Here is a 21,095-nt window from a genome sequence, read left to right as displayed (position 1 = left end):
TCTGAGATCTAAACCAGAGCACAGGGCTCCGAGCTTTGGACGGCAGAACAAAGCTGGGCAGCACATGGCTGTGGATGGCACAGTGCTGCCTGCGGGACACGGCGATGCGGCGCAATGGAAACCTGCTGTTAATCACCGGCTCCGCTCACACTGCAGCTTGATTAAAAGCCTTTACTCATATTCCCTCTTGGATTTATCCAGGCGTATTTAGAAATATACGCACTTCCCAAGCCACGGCAACCTGCCACTTCGGCCACAGTCACTAGCATCGTTTTAACTACAGTGAATGTAACAAAGACAGTCGAAAGGACTCGGAATGAGGATTTTTACATGGCAGACGGCTCAAAGCCGGCCGGGAAGCACCAGCTCTGGCAGGGCTTGGGCAAGAACAGAGCCTGGTGCTGGCGGAGCCGCCCAGGTGCCTGCGACTGGGGATTGAGTTTCATCCTTAACTGAGTTTCCAGGCCTTTTATTTATTTATTTTTAATCAATTCAGGCTGTTCTTTTTCCATTGTATTGCGACGACAAATAAAAAGCAGCTTGAATAAGAACAAAAAGACTATTACTTCTTAACTTTTCAATAATACATGAAATAAAATACAAATCAACTTCAAAGGCCACTTAGCAAATATTTGATGAGGTTGAGATATTAAAAATCTATTTGAATAAGTCTAATGGGCAGCCCAGCTAAAAAGAAAACAAGAACATTCGCAGCGAACAGGAAATGAAGTCAACCAGAGTTTTAAAATAAATCTGGCTCGAAAATTAAGCAAATGTTACAATAAAACCATGTCTGGTTACGCTAATTACATAAAAAGGAGTTAAATTACTCATTTCCTAGCTCCTTCTGCCAACATCATCTTCTTCAAGGGAAATTCAATTTATTTTTTCCCTTTTCCTTGCTACAGAACAAAACTGTTTTGTAGGAAGATCCTGCCGTCCCGCCCAGCCCCCCCTCAAGGAAGTTTCACTTATTGGCGAATCCCACCGAACGCTTCTTGACCAGAAAGCCCTACCAGCACATCAGACAAACAAACAAAGGGAAACAAGCTTAGCAACGGTGGTGCCAATTCTAGCTGCGCTATGAGCCAGTACTTACCATTAGCTTAACGTCCGCAGGAGGCACTCTAAAACTAAGAGAAATGCCATTTCTGAAACAACTCTAGCTCTCACAGTTGAGCTTTGTGCCATATACTCTGCTCTTTCACAGCCCTATTTCAGGAAAATAACTCTACATTAAGTGCTCTTAGGGACGAGCAGGTAACGAGCAGCCCCAGCATTACACCTCACGCTTCTGCAGCACCAACGTTGCAGCCGCTGCTGATAAAACCCCTCCGTTCCCCTACAGCCCCATGTGCCACCCTCTGCTCTGCCTGCAGGTCGGGATTCCATCCCAAGTCATGCCCGAGTTCCTGCAATTGCAAATGATGTCCGAGGTGCTTTTTGGGGGCTGGGCAAGGCCGCAGCAGGATGTTTTCTGCCGGAGCCAATATTTCTGATGTAACAAAATTAAAGTTAATCCAAGAAATTCTTTAGCTGACTTTTTTTCTTCAAAGCCAAAAGTGATCTGTGAGTTGGTTTCACCCAATGAAGGGAAAATACTAAAGCAAATCTTTTTTAATTTCCTGACCTAAAGATATTCCTATCAGACAGCAGCCATTCTTCAATTGAAACTGCAGAACGATCATCATAAGATAAATCAGGTTTACATTACATTTAATTACACAATAACATTAAACTACAGCAGATCAAGGAAACTTCATTTGTTTTGGAGAGTCATTTTCTACTGTCACCTATTTTAATCAGCACTGAGCTGATAAATGCAGCTCAGCTCAGTCTCCACCAGCAGACTTGGGTGCATTCTGGCTCGGTGTGTATCTGACTGAGACGTGTCAGAAGGCTTCACAACTTGCAGAACAATTTTATCACTGCAGTTTCAGTCACTCATTTTATCCCACATCACAAAGGCCTACGAGAAAAGTTTCCCTTCGTATGGCTGTATTTCAGCCTATTCTAGAACACGGTACAACCTTCCCTCCAGCAGCGTTCTTTAAATATTAACTTTGAGGCAGTATTAAAAAAATTTTCTGAAGTATTCATGTATCATTTCCTTCATTACTAAAAGCAACTGTGAACTTGTACAGAGATCTAAAGCTGGATATGCCATTGGAAAAGCAGCCCCCCCCCTAAGGCCCCCAAACACACGCAGCTTATAGAAAGTAACCAGTTCTTTTTGATGTTTACTGCAGCAGTTCTGAAATTAATATAACTGGATGTGTGACGTGCGAATGGGAAAGCCTGGAACTAATTCTGTTTTATAGAATACAAACCCTTCAGCAATCGGGGTACCTAATTATTTTGATGATAGGTGAAATTTTGCCTTGATCACACAGTACCCAGCTGCGAATCTGTTTTATAACAGAAAATTTCACAGCATGTAACTGGCCTTTAAAGTTACACTGTAAACATGCAAACACATGGCACCGCTAAAATAGGCATGTTTTTTAAAAGCTCTTTTTCCCCCCGTCAGTATTTTTGAGAAGAGGGGAATGAAAAGAAAGAAAAAGGGAAGTGAGCAACTCCACAAACATCCCTCATTTACCATACAATGCCTTTAACGCGTTTCTGATCTCTGAAAAGCTCAACTACATTTTTCTTTCAGAATAGTTCTCATTTTTAAAGAAACTAAAAGGGACAGATTGAATTATTTAACTCTTCTTGGGGATTAATCTAAAAGTTGTTTCCTCTTCATTGTTTCTGACTCTACAGCTGTGCTCAAGCTCCTTTTCATTTAGGGGGAAAAAAAAACAGTTTAATTTTTGAGCCTGCACACACTACGGTTCCACATTCCAACAGCTTCCTCCCAGTCCTCTGCCAGCATCTGCTATTGAAGACTAGTTCCAATTTACAATAAACAGCTTTTCCAGACCAGAACACTTGAAATTCAGTCCTTCTTGACTGCTTTTCCCATTCAATCTCCCTATTCACCATTTCAAGGAGAAAACCGTTCTGCCAATTATTACACATCTGGAAAAAATGCATGTATAAGCTGAAACGCTCTCAGCAGAAAGTTTCAGCTTTCCGCATATGGTCACAGCAGGATTTTATGGGCCACTGACCAGGCCAAAGTCTAAGTTTTCCCATCTTTCTCCTCCCCCCTCATATCTGCCCACCCCCACTCCAAGCCCTCTAATTGGAAACCCATAGCAGGTGCAAGCTGCCTGCCATCTTTTTCTCTACAATAACCTCTAGTAGTTTTTTCTTGATAAATATTAATCCCGCAGTCCCATTTTCACTAGACAGGCCCCACGATCCCTCACACACACCAGCTGTAATAGCTTTGCACAACTACATACACATTTAAAAATAGTATTACCATTGATGCTTGTCTGTTGGCTGTTACAAGGCTAGATGCTCCATAACTTGAGTTCAGGCTTCCGATTGGCCCATTATGGGATGGTCCCAATAAACTATGTATATCTCCATGGCCACCAGATAGGCTTGTTGAAGGCCCCACAGCATGATTTCGTAGTACGTGGATGGCATCATCGAGTCTGTCCAAGCGATCCTCCATTCGAGACTGCTGTTGGGATTCAAGAGGACCAGCAACAGTCATTTATGAGTAATTCTGCAGGCTGCTTTTACCGTAACAGCTTCTACCTCAGAGACATTAAAGAAAGAAGATGAAATATAGTATCAAAAGACTTCAAAAGCACCTACCAGCACTACAAACAAACAGAAAAAAGGAAAGATATCTGGAGATTTTGCTTGAGACAGCATTCATTCCACAAATAGGTGGCAGCTTTTAAAGTGAAGCTTATTATAAGGTTAATATTACTTAGCTTCCATTACATGGCATGAACAAGAAAAAAGGAAGTGCTACAAAATACACTAATATCGGGCAAGAAAGAGTGATCACCAACAAATCAGCCTCAACACATCGGTAACAACTACGAGAGGCAGTGGCTTTTTGAGAGCCGGCGTCACAAAAAGACTGGACAAAAGTTACTTTCTAAAACTGATCTTTAACAGATATTTCAGAAATAAGACCAAGTTCCGAATGTTACCACACAGCAGGTTGCTGCCTTACGTTTATTTTTGGAGACCAAAAAAAAAAAGAAAAAAAAAAGAAAAAGAAAAAAAGAAAAACCAATTCTGACATTGCAGCTCTCTAGAAACTGAAAGAGCAGAATGCTGGAGTCAAAGATGGGTCATGGGCTACACTCATTTAAGATTTTAACGGGGAATCCGAAGGAAGCATTAATTGAAACACAAAAAGGCACCATCTAAATTGAAATAGTACCTCACAGACATCCTTTAAGAAGGACATTGCATCTTGCAAATGCTCGTGAAGTTGCTGTTCAACTCGATTTTTCTGGCAAAGTCAAGACAGAACAGGAAGCAAAGCATAGGTTAAGATTAATTCAAAAAAGAGGTGAGGAAACAGCTGATGTGCATGTCAGCAATAAATGGTTAGTCAAGTTAATGCAACAGAAATCTGATTATATCAAGGTAAGAAAAGGCTAATATTTAACACTGCCGTTACGTTAGGATTCTAAGATGTACGTATCAATTAAATATAACTGCAAAAATATTCAAGAGAAAACTGATTTACATTTATCCTTGTTAGACACAGGAGAAGAAATTATCTCTGTGGAAACCAGAAATAGGCACAAGTATTCAAAACCCTTCCCAGTGTTCCCTCAGAAGTTTCCCCTTTCCTTTCCAACGCTGCATCACAGATTTAAGAAGTCAGTAACTTAAAGCTTTTGCTGAAGCTACAAATCCAATTTAAGTTTACAACATTTTTCTTTTCTGTAAAATATTCCACTAATTAATAAATGAACATTCCCTAATAAACAATAATAAAATCTATTAATACTTTAATGACAGGGTAATGAAAACAAGCCCAAGGGATTACCATTTCAAGGAGAGAGGGGGAAGGACAAGTAAACGTGAAGGCATGAAGTCTTTATCTGTTCTGCAGACTGAACTTTAGATAAGAATTAGCCGTGGATTTGTGAAAAGGTACCAGAATCTCATAACAGTGCTTTAGCACCAGCTGTCCTCAGCACAGAAGCCTGATGCCCAAGGAACAGATGGTGAAAGACACACCCTGCACGTCTTATATTGTTCAACTGAACAGGCCATTTGTTAGCTAAGAATTCATTTGTAATGCTATCCTACTGTTCCCGTTAATGATATGCAGGATTTATACAAAAACAAGCCTTCAACTCGTAAGTAAAAAGTAGTATGCTGCTTTCAACAGCTCTTACCAGGGAGTGTAGAGAGTTTTCATAGTTTGGAGATGAGGGGGCTTGTCCTCCACTCCTAGACCACTGACTGGCACCTGTCAAAATTGTCTAGGTTAGCTCACAGATTTATGCAGCATAAGCAGGAAACAGATGCTATACTTCTTAACATAATTAAAACCAACATATTCTGCATAAAGGTAAGCCAACATATGGGTTTACAAAGGAGGGACAAATTCCTTCATTCTGTCTCACTGAGGGATAATTTTTGTATCCTGACATCTGTAGGGTGAGATGATTACGGATGACAAAGCAGTGACAGCTTTGGATTACTTCGACAATAAAAAAATTAACCCAACAGTTACACACAGTACCTGAAACTCCTGCATTAAAAAAACAGCCCGCTTCCTTTTCCTTCAGGTTACCTTCAGTGTGTGTAAACATGTCTAAACAGCACGGCAGAACTTCACATCAAAAACATTTAAAGAAATCCAATGGATGCTGAATTGATGATAACCGACAAGTTATTTTCACAGGACACCTCTCTACTGCAGAAGAAATCTTAAAGTAGGACCTAAAAGCTTTTTCTGCCTTGTCTATTTGGAGCACTTTTATTTATCCATTCAAAAAAATAAAAATGAATAAAATCAGATCGCAGCGTGTTCCAAGTTTGGAAGAGTTTCCATGTATTTCAGATACACTCATGGTAAACTGGAATAGATTTCATTTCAGTTCAAGAATCACTCACCATACAGCAAATCCACTTATATCTGTGTTACCTATGTACTGCAAAGTCAGTACGTACCAATTCTAATCTGAATAAGTGGATTTAATTACTATGTAAAATTTAGAACTAACAAGATATGAAAAGCAGTAAGTAATAAAGCGGTACTTTTAAAACAAAGCCTGAAGTTGTACAGCATGCGTTTTTCTCAACAACAATGCATCTTTTATAAAGATACTACATGAAATTCTATGTCCATTAGAGACAGCTTCCTTTCAGCCATACAAATGTAATAATAAAGCAATTACATTAATAAATTATGGACATACAATCCAAAGCAGCTCATTAAAGGAAGAGCCTGTGGGCTTGTTCTTTCAATAACAGCCAGAGCTCTACGTCTGGAAAACTGGGAAAGGTTTAATAACATTACAGTCCCTTTGTTCGGAGAGCTGCAAGCAGTTACCTTCTACAGACAGGGTTTTATTTAAGAAAAGGACTACAGCTTTCACGGCCATTAAAATATCCGAGTATTTCCTTGCTAACTGAAAAAAAATCAGAATAAAACATCTCCAGTTTCACAGCAGCTCAGAGCTCCTCTAACTTTGCTCTCTGTTTCTCTTTTAAAATACCATGATATCAGAGAAGAAGGTTATCATTACGAGTTTTCACACTGGAAATCCAAGTCTGGACCTGCAGTTCCCCTCTGCGTTACTGCCAGGAATAATGCTTGAGCTGAAGTTGTTTTTGTGAAGTATTACTGAGACAGAACGCGTGCACTTGCTTTAATGTTCCAATTTTTGTTTGATCCAAATTTCATTTCTAGAGACAAGACCATAATCAAGGCTTTAATAAGAGCTTGCTACTAGCAGGACTGAGCGTGCTACATCCTACAGCAAAGCACCAGCTGAATATTGAGCAGAGAGGCAAAGCGTTAAGAAAACACGTAACCCAATGCCTGCACAACCAGTTTGATCCTGTTTTTGAATGGAAAACGGTGTTGCTTCCTTAAAGAAAGCCCAGAACAGAACTCTGGAAGGGAGCTCTCAAAAAGAAAACCAAACCAAGGCAAAAACCCGTTCTCCTCTCGACCAAACACCCCAACTGGAACCTGCAGTGTTTAACAGCACCTCTAGTAACGCTAGAGTGCTTTGGAAGCACTGCGCATTCTGCTCCCATGTCTGCAGGTTGCCAGATGGCACTGATTTCCTGCTTCCCTCATTCCACTCCCCCTCAGAGAAGTTTGTGCATGAAATACACCAATTATGTTAAAAAGCATCCTGGCACCACAAGCCCTGCAATTAACAACTGCAGCTTTTAGTGCAGCACCAACACAGCAGCATGAAAAAAACAAATAAGCCGGGCAAGTGCTGGGATTTACAGGGGTCATCGGCAGTAATCATGGTAGTATTGTTCCTCCCTCTGAATCTCCCCCAGCACTAATCCCCTTGCTCCCCTTTCAAACAAATACACACCACCGGAGAGGCCAAGGGCTCCTCCAGCATCCTCAGAACTGCACAATCATTCTGATGGCGCTGAGCCTGCCAGGAGGATTCGTAAAGCACTGCGGCTCCCACTGATCAATTCTGTACATAGATTTCGCGTACATGCACGCAGTCATTAGGAGTATGCAATAAGTAAGACCTGTACGATCAGAAATTAAATGAGGGCACTGGAGGGTTTTCATCACGTTGTCTTCAAAACTTCTGCTTTTATTAAAAAATTGGTAATCCTATATGCAAAGAACTCAGCAACAGAACCATTTAATACTCCATCTTGGCCACGTGCACTTTAGTGCCTCATGGAGTTACTTCATCTCTGCTTCACAACTGAGGGATAGGAGAACTGAGCCCTACTCCAAGCCCAAGCAGTAAGAAGCCCAGATAAACAAAGACCTACCTGCTACATTGGGAAAATGGTAATCGTGGCTAAAATGCTTTAAAATACATTATTTTAGAATACCTAAGGCATTTGTTTTTATCTGCAGTAACTTCTTGGGTCAGGACAGAAAATGGCTACCAGGAGTATAAATAACAATAAATAGAGTAGTAATTACTTTACATTGTGCCTCACTGTATTCTTAGTGACTCATCTGGGAATAAAGATAAAAGTCCAGATTCATAAATGAAGGTAATTAACTACTGGAGCAATTTACCAAAGGCTTGATAAATTCTGTATCACTGAAATTAAAGGGGGAAGACAGAAGGGGGGAACGTGGATAATTGTAAAGCAGATGCTAAGTCTGTGGTTGAGTAGGACTTCAGTATTATCTGCTTCTATCAACTGCTCTCTGAGTCACCAGAACCCGGAATAAAGAATGTAAATCAAAGCGCAAATGGAGGAGTTTTGCACTTAGCAGACATTCCCACAAAGGCGTCAATGGAAAAATCCAAATTTTAGAGACCTGAAACCTGCATTCAAAACCCAGCTCTTTCCTGCTCAGCAAATGTAGGTGTGGTATCTCAACAGGAAACTTAAAGTGGCATCTTCCAAGCTGGAAATACTCTGAAATGTCGGAACATTTTTCCTCAGCCACAGAGCTGTTTTCAGAATTTGCTTTCATGTTACGAAAGACAAGAGTAAGAATTTCCTGGTCTGCCCTGCCTTTTCAGCACGACGTGGCTACACAAGACCCTTTTGTCAACTGTAATCATGAAATCAAAACCTCCATTAATCCCATAATTACTCAATTTATCATGGATTTTTCGGTTACAGAAAAAACGCCCAGAACAGCTGTTCAGGTATGCCATATCAGATACTCCCTAATCCATTAAGTCCACAGATAACCCAAACAGTGATCATTAAATACTGGTGACGTATGAATGATTCACATTTTCTGAGTGACATTAAATACACAGACAGGCAAATTCACATCCATATGTGTATGTCTGGACTTCACGTGCAGTGACTTGACTGACTGACTCACCTAGATTACATTACCCATGTTTCAGCTAAGCTCATTCTGTACATCTCTCACTAGAAGCTCATGTTATTAAAAAACAAAAGGAAACAAAGCAACTGTGGCAAAAAATGTGACCATCAGCTAGGAATACGCAGGGGTATTTTAAATGACCGAGAACGGGAAATGTTTTATAAACCTTAAATAATTCAGCAAATTGCACTAGAGGAAAGAACAGGGTTAACGTTACATCATCTTGCTTGTAATTCTAGTTCTTTGTTAAACAACAAATTTAAGTCAATGGAGCTTTCACAGTCCTCTCTGTACAGAGAACAGCTGTTCAACTTTTACTAGACAGCTGAGGCCACACTATCTGTGAAAGCTGCACTACCCACTAATAGCTGTAGGCAGCTGCCCACAGTTCATCTCCACACTGGAATGCTTCTTCCCACATTCACACCAGTAACACACAAAGCACAGGTGACAGAGGTGCCTGTAATACACAGCATTTATTCTGAAAGAATGCCAGAAATTCTTCTCCCATAGAATGAAAGCATTCATGAAAGATATGAATGAAAAGCTACCCTGTGTAAAAAATGATCTCATAAACTACTGTATTTTCATTAGAGGGAACAAACACCTGCTGTGTGTGTCGCTGAACGCTGCCACAGAATTTCTACATATAGCTTAAAACAACAAATACACAAATCACTCTCGCTTCCTTCTCTGCAACAGCACAGATCTGCACAGACATTTTTACAGCTGATTTAGTAGTAGTATATGGTTAACCGATGTTTTCTAAGATCACTTTAGTAGAACTAATTTTCCATGTCAATTGTCAGGATTTAAGTGAATGCTCATAAAGTATTTACAAATCTGGATTTATAAAACCAGGCTTAGTGCAATGGAAAAACAAACAAAATATAGAATTTAACCATGTAGGGAAGCTACTGCTGCTCCCACCGTGATTCCAAGGAGGTTGCTTAGAACAACAGACAAGGTACTGGCAAACAGTATGTATACCTGTAAGCGGCGATGGCGATCCAACTGGTGTTGATGGATTTGATGGAAAACTACTGCTGGTATGATCAGGAGAATAAATCTAACAACAGACAAGAAGTTTGTATATCAATACATATCATAATACAAAGTTAAAGAGCTACAAGGATTTCTTTACATGCTTTTTAATTGATACTCCTGATGCTGGCTTGACAAAAAATAAAAAATCCCAGAAACCCCCAAACCACAGTTCTGCTTTTTACACTTTAAAACGTCCAGAGAACTTTCATGTCAAAAATAATCACAGCCTGTATTTGGCAGTGACACAAATATAACCATCTTCCTGCTACTTTAACGGCAGGAACTTCAGGGCTTTTTTTTTTTAATCAATGAAGGTGAACAATACATGCAAACCATACGTAACAGTACATAGAAAATCAAATCATTTCAGAAAAATATAGAGGAATAACAACTTTCCAGTCTTTGTGAGAGACAGACTTTTATAAGTCAACATATTATCTTCTAAAAATTCATTCATGAAAGAAAATTGGGAGAAAGCATTGAGCTCTCATTACTGTCCGTACCTCCCAACACAAAACCCTGTGGAACTGTTGCTTTTAGTACATACCGCAGCACATTCAATTTTTCTTATTTTTCTATCAGTTGCTCCCTTAAGATAAGAAATCTCCACTTGCAATAAGTTAATCCTTGCTATTAATGTAATAAAATGTCCCCACAAAAATAGAAGATATAATACCCAAAGCTCTAATGAGAACGTAAAATTTCAAAGTTTCTTCAAGAAGTCATTTTGCAAAAGGAATTGAACAGACTCAGAAGCTGACTATGGACTGCAGAGCATATTCTGTACAGGTCATCAGTTCAAACCTGTTTTACTTGAGCAGAGACCAGGGTTCGTTAGTCATCAGACAGCAGTTAGGAAAATCTTCCCTGGCAGAGTGGTTGATGTCTCTTCACACAGACAATGACATTTCAGCATTGAGCTGACAACTGAGACTCGGTTAAGCTGCATATTCTGTTTTGTGAACTGACAAAAGCAGGACCCAATAAACCAGACGCCCCTTCCTGGCCTGTCATACTTTCACATTAGGAAAGACTCTCACCTTCCTAGCAGAAACACCTCATCCCTTTCACACACGCTACATAAAACATTCTAAGAACAAACAACATCACTACAAAATAAATCCACTCGGCAGCAGTAGGAGAACTGCAAGGAGCTCCACAGACAGATTAGACACTGAAAAATAATTTTCTGTCAGGATAAAGGAGCTTCAGCTTTCTTTGAAACTGACTGTTCTCCAGCACTTCACCTGCTTATTTGATTTCACCGTATTTTCTAAGAAGGAAAAACAACAACAGCAGCAGCAGACAGAGCCGCAAACAAACCACGAAGCCAGAACTCATCCTGCATGCATCCCTGGCTGCTCTACTGTTAAATGACCAATGATGAACAACCCTGACACCTTCTGCCAGGCTTAAACGGTAACATGCCTCATTTTACTGCAACAAATGAGACTCCTCCTCCTATCAGTCATGGTCCATTCCGATCAGCAGGGTGCCAATATGCCAGGGCCTAATGAAAAGGCTCTCAGACAAAAGCCGCACAATTGAGAGCCCGCAGAGCCAAACCTCGGAGCTGTTAGTCCAATTTTTTAAACACTACAGTGTACATTTCAGTTAGGCTTTGTTATGCTAATGTTATTGAGTCTAAAGCAACAAAGAAACTTAATTCATGAATTACTTTTAGAAGTCAACTTCCCTACATTTTCTCTCCTTTTGTGAGGGGACCAGTGGCTATTTAACTACCAGACCGTACAAAGGCCTTTACCCCAGTTCTGAGGTAGGAATCAAAACATAAGTTATCACAAAGAGGTCTGATATAATCAGCAAAGTTAAACAGCCCTCCTGTTTGATCTCCTCTAAATTAAAGACCAAGTGTTTTGATTTGGCATTAGGCGATGAAATAAACCAGATGTTTCTCCTGCCATATAACCCTCCGTGGGCACAATCTTAAAGGGTTATTGTCTGGCAAATGTTCAGGGAAACACATTAGAAATGGCACGAATACCCAGATTTTCTTTTCTTTCTATCTATACTAGTTCATTATCCAAACTAATGCATAATCCACAGGGCTTTGGGAACTTTGTGTAAATACTTTCATGTACAATTCTCTTTCTTGCCTACCCTGAGATTAAGACCACAATTATCCAGGCTTAAACCTAAAATAAAAGAACCTTTGCAAATGTATTATCTGGCCTTACATGTTTAATCACATACTATTCTGTATGGTCTTTAATACCTAAACTGAAGAACAAATGTCGTATCCTCTGATGTTTCGCACATGAAAGGCCTATTGTGAGATGTACATCAACAGAATTCTACAACTGGAAATTCCTCCCAACAGTTGGAGCGGTAGCGTTTAAAATCCTGACAGAAAGGCAGACCAGGCCTTCTAAAAAAAAAAAGTCAAGAGAGCTGCCGTACTTATCACAACTTTGTCCACGCAGACAAATCTCCACAGCCGTCTCCCCATCAGAACTCAGCACTAACTTCAGCAGCAAGGCAGCACTCGCTGCAGGGCCCAGCCGTGCCCTCGCTGAGCCCGGCACTGCCGCCCCACTGCACGCCCGCAGCGCTGGGTGCGTGCAGCTCGGGGAGCAGATGGAGGAGGCGAGGGATTTCGAGTGTGCAGACTATGGCATGTGCTGATAGAGCAGATGGAATGCATCACCATCAGCTACGACAGAAATGATTTATGGAATGACCTGGCTGCTCCTGCCAAGCAGCAACATGGGATGACAGAAACAAGTTTCTATGACAACCAAAGCCCACCCACCAGTTAGATTAAACACTTCTGCCCCGACTTCCACTCCCAATATACTTAGAATTTTTCTCTAAGCATCAGCCTCATCTTCTCAGCTAGTGACTGAGGCAAAAACACCTGAGGATCTTTCAAACAGAAAAAATAGACAAGAATACAGTGATAATAATAATAAAAGAGTAATAGAAAACATCACCAAGTCCCCCAGGTCTCGCTGGACAGCACGTCAAACTTAGAACAGAAATCTGGTAGGGCTGCAGAACAACAGATATCCTGAAACATTCGCAGAGTATGCAAGCATTGCTATTCCTAGCACTGACCTGATGTCAGTTCTTTTCTAACAGGTCCCAACCAGACAAAAAGGAGAGTGTTAACTGCCTTCTGTACTTGTGAATTGTTATCTGCTTGCTGAATCCCCAAAAGCAACAGGGACAACATTATCCTCCCCAAAGCCAGAAGGTCAGAGTTCTCCTACCCAATATGGACATTACTAACGTTATCAGATCTGGTAATCTTTTAACATATGACCCTTTGAAGGAAGCAGAGTAATAGGATCTGTGCAACTATGCACATTTGCATTTACTGATATAACTTGAGAGAAACGGAATGTAACCCAGGCATGATCTTTTGGGGCTGCACAGTAGTCATTTATATCTAAAGAATCAGTCTGTCTACTTGCTAAGTACAAGTAGTAGTACAAGGTACTTCCCCATGAACAGGATAGCATTCAAAGACCTCAGTTTCACACAGTCACTGAGAACACATTTTGAAACTTGAGGCAAGACCTGTAAGTCTTGTAAGTAAGATTAAAAATATGACTAACTAGAATGCTAGAAAAGAATTAAATCCTACATTCTTTATGATTATCATTTACTTTGTATAAATAACTTCATTTTTCAGGTGTTCAAAAATTTAGGACAAACAGTTCAAAAAAGTCAAAACAAGTCTTCTGCAAATGAAAGCATCCTTTTCCACTTGTCTTTCTGTGGACATTTGTAGAGTACCTTTACAAGTGAAATCCCAATTTGATATTATCAAATAAACAAAGATAAATAAGGAAGCAACGGTCAAAATACATCATTAAGACTCGAGTATTTAACTTCTACTCACAGATGCCAGTGCCTTCCCAAGCGCATCGCCTGTCTGTGAGCCTCCAGCACCATTTCCTCTGTTTCCTGCAAGGTGGAAAGCAAACCCAATTCTTATTTTTAAAGCTAAGAACTTCTTTCAAGGTTTTATTCATCACCGAACAGCTGAGCAACCACTGGTTAAATGGATATTCTGAGGAAGTCACTGTCAATAGAATCAGCTCTCGTTATACTTTAAAATTTCATTAAAACTATTAGATTTAAATGTAGATGTTCTCCTCTTAAATAAAACTATAAGACGAACAAGTAGTTAGAAAAAAATGACTGAAGTTGCTGTCTCGGATCACAGACTAATGAAACGTGAAGACAAAAACAAAATACTAGTTATATTACTGCACCTTATTTCTATACTATTATCACTGAAGCGCTGCACATTTCACTAACTCTGAAAGCTGAACACCCTGAACAGCCCCTTGTACATCCCCTTCTTCCCCTGCTCTAGTTCCTCATGATGTATTCATTTTATTTTAGAAAACCCCTGAAAAGCTCCGAACCATTGAGCTTTCCATCACTGCCTTTGCTGTCATACTGCATGCGAGCGTCTTAGTGTGCCCTTTTGCTCCAAACACCAAACCAAGAGGAAGCCTGGAGACCTGCCCACTAGAAGCATAAAAAGGACCTGAATTCTTTAAAGCATCTCACTTACTGGATAAGACAGACTCTTTAAAACAGAATCTTCTTTCCACAATTTATCAGCTTCTAGTGTCAAAAACCTTACTGTGAGTGAGAACCATTCAAGCCTGAAATCCAAATCATCCGTCTCAAATCTTCTATTTTCGTGGCATTTTACAAGCAGATTCATTAACTGAATTCTACTGAAGATGTGAGTTTAAAACATATTCCTGAATCAAAGCCAAGTGTCACTGCTTCTTTAAAAGGAAGGCAAGTGCAAATCACATCAAACTGAAAACGGTCATCTATGACCATTTAGTTTCTATGTCTGTATCTAAAGAGATGTAGTGCATCATTACATCTATGATCTTCAGAAGAGTAAATGTAAAAAAAGAGGTAACTTGTCAATATAGGAAGCACTTAGTTAATCTGTGTGCTGATCAAAGGTTGATCAAAAGGATGACAAAGGAAACTGATCACACCATGTCATATTTATCAAAGATAGACATGGAACAGATTGTGTTATATTTTGTGGTTTCTACAAAAGCACGGAAGAGGCTAAAAAACCAGCCACCATAGTGGCTACTCAGCTCCTAATCAGTTACAGGAGAAATTTTCCATACAGCTCATGAAGCTCCCTGAAGTCCAAAGAAGCAGCCTGTCTGTTTTTCTCCAGAACAATAAATGGGGAATATAGGAGCTCTAAAAACTGTAACACCAGACCTACTTACATGAATGTGCACCTATAGAAAACTGTAGAGAGATAGCTGCTAATAAATAAACCCAATTTCTTAAGCATAGTGACCACAAAAGTAAGCAAAGCACTAAGTTGGTTGCAAAACAACGTGCTTTACCTCAGTCATACTGAGAGCAGAAATGTCACAGTGGTTTGATAATCGCTGATCTACTTAGCACACTATAAATTAGATCTTAATATTTTTGTACATGGTGCAGCCTAAATTTCATTTCCTTGTAAATAAAGAAAAAACAAACAAACAAAAACCACAAAAAACAATCATTTTACCCAGAATATTGTCTGATCCATTGACAGGTGGAGTGTGTGAGGCAGCTACGTAAGGTGAACTGCTGGTACTGCCACGATGGAAGCTAGACATTGGAGGAAGACTGGCATTTATATCCGTAGGCGAGACTGAATGCGGGGGATAGCTCTAAGAAGAAGAAAAAAGGACATAGGACATTAAATAGTCTTTAAATAAATGTCAATATTTTAAGGTACTGAATGTACAACATCAACTCTTTACTAAAGAAAACCCTTTATCCATCCTCCGAATGGATGAGTATACATAGTTCTTTATTTATACAAAAGATAGAAAATAAAAAAACATAAATTTGACACAGTCACTTTGTGATTTCTGACACGTGTTGTTTTTAACTGGCATACATGAGCAGTGAACAAGAAACCAATTCCTGTAAGAGATTCCCCATACACAGGCACAGCATCAATCCATGCTGTAACGTACCAAACGGTCGTGTGTGTGCAGGCTGCCGTAACTGCCCGACTGGGACATGTGGGAAGAGGAGCCTCCCAGCATTCCACCGTAGCCAGGCTGGCTCATGCCATTGGATGAACTCCAGAGGTCAGAAGAGTTATGGGTCCCATCTTCAATGTGACATATATTTAATAATAAAGAAAAAAAAGAAGAAGAACACTTTGTGAAGAAGAGTACTGAATTCTGCTTTCTTTTACAGATTTATTTAGAAAGAATATATGGTTCAGCTACTCAACAGCAAGGAAACGGTGCCTAGTTTATACTGGGTCTCCTATGTTCCTGTCACCACGCTGCTGCTGTATTTATTAAAGAAAAAAAAAAAAAAAGAAAGAGGCTGTAGAGCTGAAATGCAATCCGACCACAGCTGAGAAAATACCAAGTACTTCTGCTAATTACACAGACCTTCAGCAAGGCCAGATTTATATCAAGAGTGTTGATAAAAATTCCAGACTACAGAAATAATAAAAACAGGGAGTGGAAGGGAAAGAAGTTTGGCTAAGGAAAACTCATCATAAACATACAGTTAAAAAAAAAAAAAAGTCTATTAATCTACAACGAGCGATTTATAGTCTAAAATACCTTACTACCATAAAAATATGAAAACATTTAATAATAGTAAATTTAAGCAACTGAAATAACTACGTTACATAAGCCTTAAACCCAAGCATATCAATGCAGCTTTCCTTCTGTAGTACAAACTGAAGTGCTTTGTAAATTCCCATACTTAGAGGCTATGCTTTCAATACGCTCCAAAACCTCAGACTGCAGCATGAGCTACTTGCATGACGTGAGGCCATGGAAATGAATTCTGCTCTCGTTTTGTTCTATTCAAAACTCCTTATTTTTGGCATGCTGGATATACAAGCATTTAAGAATCTGGACTGTTAGTTGACATTGCACAGTCAAATTCCAGAACAGTCAAGAAGCCCTCACCTCATTTTTCTCTATCACTCCAGTGTGCTGCTCTGAAGCCCCTACAAATCAAAGGATGAGGGATTCTGTCCATCTGGCCTGGTGTATAATCCCCTTAAATTTCAGTCAGCAATTAATGTCAGGAGAAAAACTTTAAATCAACAGACAGCTCCCTTCATCTAACTGTTTAAAAAGTATATGCAGCACAACCATAAGATCTAGAACATCTCACTTCAAGCTTGCCCACTGGTTCCACGTAATAGTGGCTAACTTCAAATTCCTACCTAGAGAACAAGTTGTATCCACCCAGATAGAAAAGTATTTTTCACTAACCTTGCATAAAGAAAGTGCTAGCAAACATACTGCTTGGTGGCTTAGGAGACGGGTAACTTGGAGATTCTCTGTTGAATTCATCAGAACTCGGAGATGGTGCATACACCTAAATATTGGACAGTAATAAAAGCAGGTTAGTCATGTTTGGGCGTCATGCATAAAGAAAGCCTGAACAGCATACAGACACAGAAAACCAAATAAAAAAAGAACAGTATAGCAAGCTGCAGCGTTTGCTGCCCTTGTTTTATTTGCTTTTTAGCAAGTTGCCACAGTACAGTGGAACTACAGTAGAATGATCCCAACAACACACTTTCTGGTGTGCCAACTCAGCCAGGTGGCCTGATAAAAGCTTGAATGCTGATTTTGCTTTCTAAGTGCACAACTCGTACAGACTTGTTGCTCAAGACTGGAAAAAAAAAAAAAGCAGCAAGATAAAAACAACTGGGCCCCAAACAAATTTTATTTTAAAACAATTGTATGCCTGTTTGAATACTTAACTAGCTGGCATCCCAACAATCAGAACGAAAAAGAACATCCAGTGACAAATGGAAGGACTTCAATGCAACCGTTTTATCATCCATTCAGAAACCTGCACGCCTTTGTGAAGTTATCAAAAATAAACGTAGCGCAAGTCTTGTGGAATAAGCTTCTAACTGCAACATCAACAAGTTGTGTTTTTCTCCCTGTGCTGGGCTGGCATTAAAGAAAGCCAGCAATGTGCTTTTTTCAGTGGAACAGCACCCTGGAATGACCATTCTCAACTTGCAAAAAACAGATTTCCTTAAGGTAAAAATTGTATGAAGCCAAATAAACATCAGAATTAGAAGGACTTCACTATAGTGACTCTGGAAAAATAATTAATATATATACACATATACACACACATATATGTGTAATATATGTAATTCCAGCCAAGAAAGCCAATACTGAGTCTTTAAGGACTCTGCCCATAATGTAACTATGCTATTTCTTCATTAACAGTCTCTGATCAACACACGGAATACTACAACGTGACTAACATATACCGAAATAAACTAATGGCACGGTGAAGAACATCAAAGTGCAACACTGAAAACAAAGCCTATTGTTGCTGTTAAGTTAAAAAAAAAAAAAAGTGCTATTTTTATTTCGAAATTGTTCACCTGACTTGTATATTCATATCGCTTCAGATAAAAGAAACACACGACAAATTCTTTTAAAGCCTCAAAAACCTACATAGTGCAACTTAAGATGGTGCGCTCTGCCCTAAAATTCAGAAGTGGATATTTTTGTCCATTTCTATGCAAATAGAGGCCCCCGGGCGCGCCTCCAACTTTCACATCTCCCCCCCAAGCCCTTTATGGCGGGTTGTTTACCAATCAAGAGAAGGGAGAGGAAAAACAAGGCAGCCAACAAAAAGCTAAGCCTGCTATAAGAGAACTATTGTTCTCTGGAAGGGTGAATGTTCTGACACGGGTATTTAGAAAGCGAGTGGGTAAGTCCCTACCGTCATTTGCATCCCAATACCCCTCCTCCCAGCTCCCCGGCCTGCTGCCGTCAGCCAAATGGCCGGGCATGAGCCCGCAGACGGAGCCTTACCGCTCCGACCCGGCTTACATCAACACAGCCTCGGTAAAATTCATCAAGCTGCAGGATGACGGCATCATAGCGGGGCACCAGCACGAAGCTAGGGCTGATCCGCCGACAAAAGCACGTAACGAAACTGCTAGGTAACGGGAGACCCGACAAGAAGGAGTCAAGTGTAAAACTTACGGCTTTCAGCTGCGTGTTTGTTTTTTATAATTTTGCAACAAAATAAAGGGGGGGGAAAGAAACCTATTTTAGGAAAGAAAGCCATTCCGAGGCGCTTTTGTTCCATATTTTACTTGCAAATTTTAGGTCTCGAATAAGTGTAAAATAGGGATGCTCATCAAAGCTGAGTGACAGAATGACAATATGTTATAGGCAACGGTAACAGTACATATGTATTTACTGTATATGATGAATGCATGTATATTCCATGCCTCTGACATATTTTAACAGAAACGTCACTCTGTCAAATTGTAAATACTCCCAGTCCTAAGACTACAAACATATTAGGCAAAACTGGGCTTAATTTACAAGTTCCGTGGTGCAGAATAACGCAGCATATGCTAGAGCTGATGGACAATCTATCACTGTCACAGGACAGCAGGGGAAACAAAGCTTTATGACATTTAGCACTGACACAAAGATGTACATTGATTAATGTGAAATAATCTACGATGACGAACGACACTTTTAAGCTGTAATGTTATCAATTAGATTTGTAAATACAAGCTTCGCATTATAATTTCACCATTCCGCACGGTCTGACCATTTCTAAAATACAATTATCTCGAAAGGCAAAGCAACTGAAAGCCTCCTGCAAATGTATCACTTGCAGATATGTAAGTAGAAGCCATTTACATACTAAAAATGTCACGAATTACATCAATGTAAGAGAGGCCCCCTCGCACAGCTACATGAAAGCCCTCGCACAGACACGTAACTTGATGTAGTTTCTGCTTGTTTTGGTATCTTAACTCTAGCTTGCAAAAACATAGCTGTGATGTTATGAAGCTGCACTTGTGCCAGTCTAGATTTTTCAGATCAAAGAGCTCTTGCGGCAAAACACAACTGATGTGGTCTCAAAGACTTCATTAACTCCAGATGTGGGGAAACGGCCAGCCAATTCCACAAAGGGAGCAAGTCTCTTTTAGTTACAATCAGAACTACCCACAAATTAAAACCAGGCCTCTGATGTCATCTGATCACCTGCAGATGAGCGCCAGGTTTTTTTCTGGTTAATGACCTAATCATAATTTTTATGTTGTGTTACTCCAAAAATATTTAAAAGAAAAGGGGAGGATTTGCTAAGATTAACCTGAAGTCCATCAGATGCGAAACAACAAAGGTTTTCAATCAAGAAGTTGATGATGAAAACCACAACGGGAAGCGGTGGATCAGCTCGGCCAGCTCGCCGCCCTCCCTGCCCCGCAGCGAGCAGCCTGCCCAGCAAGGCCTGCAGGCAGCGAGGCAGCCCGTGCCCCAGCTCCACAGCGTCCTCTTCTGCCACAGCTGAACAAGGCCGTTATAAATATGACCGTCTCTTTTAGCGACTGAACTGATAACGGCGACATCCAGGAGGCATCAGACCAGTTTTTCCTGGCTGCCGTTCCCACTAAAATGAGGAACGCAGTCAAAAGGTCACCCTGCCAGCAGCGCCCAGGGCAGCCACCTCTGCACCCCTTTAGTGCACCTCACCCAGAGGCACAGGATGCGTCTCAGCCGTCGAGCACAGCGCTCCATTATGAATGGGAAATGCCCTTCCAACAAACACGCCAGAAGGAGTTTTTTGACTGACTGATCGAGTGGAGGATTTTTTTTGGAGCTGTGCTAGAACACGCATTAATCCTAACAGTGCTCTGCTTCTGAGGGCTGGATGGCCCCAGCAGAGGGAAGCAGGACAAATGAGTTTCAAGAACATCAAAGCAAACACCCACTTCTGTCTCCTCCGCACCCCAAACTGCTCCACATTTCTCCAATGCAAACAGCAGGATGATGACGAAGATGGTTTGGGGGCAGGGAGCCGACCTCCGGAGCACAGAGCTGGGAAGACATTATCTGTATCCATCGGGTCTGAGCCAAGCACACTCATCATCCTGTTCTCAAATCCGCCATTGTTATTAACATACTTAACAAACACTACCATCAAGTTCAGCCCGAACCTAATCCATCTATCAAAGGATTATGAGATGTGCTTCTACAGAGAAGTGCCAATAATGCGAACGTTTGGAGATTCGGGTTTTCCAAACTTCCAAGTCTCATTCTATAAATGCATTTAATAAATATAACACTTAGAGTCTTCC

The 21,095-nt window shown here is 40.4% G+C and overlaps 1 protein-coding gene across 11 annotated transcripts in view; it reads right to left on the bottom strand.

Moving 5' to 3' along the window:
- Positions 1–21,095, bottom strand: part of TCF12 (transcription factor 12) — a 149,883-nt gene that overhangs the window by 12,185 nt on the left and 116,603 nt on the right. For 7 of the 11 annotated variants that reach the window (XM_072345343.1, XM_072345344.1, XM_072345347.1 and 4 more), the window contains 8 exons: positions 17,227–17,332; positions 15,952–16,091; positions 15,495–15,639; positions 13,821–13,885; positions 9,896–9,974; positions 5,277–5,350; positions 4,304–4,375; positions 3,377–3,583 (listed from right to left, as the gene is read on the bottom strand). In XM_072345343.1, coding sequence (XP_072201444.1) covers positions 3,377–3,583; positions 4,304–4,375; positions 5,277–5,350; positions 9,896–9,974; positions 13,821–13,885; positions 15,495–15,639; positions 15,952–16,091; positions 17,227–17,332 — 888 coding nt within the window. The remainder of the gene's footprint in view (positions 1–3,376; positions 3,584–4,303; positions 4,376–5,276; positions 5,351–9,895; positions 9,975–13,820; positions 13,886–15,494; positions 15,640–15,951; positions 16,092–17,226; positions 17,333–21,095) is intronic. The other 4 variants (XM_072345345.1, XM_072345346.1, XM_072345353.1 and 1 more) reach the window with 1 other exon arrangement.

This window comes from Excalfactoria chinensis, chromosome 10 (genome assembly GCF_039878825.1).
Source record: "Excalfactoria chinensis isolate bCotChi1 chromosome 10, bCotChi1.hap2, whole genome shotgun sequence".
Lineage (NCBI taxonomy): Eukaryota > Metazoa > Chordata > Aves > Galliformes > Phasianidae > Excalfactoria > Excalfactoria chinensis.
This window is presented reverse-complemented; position numbering and strand designations above follow the sequence as displayed.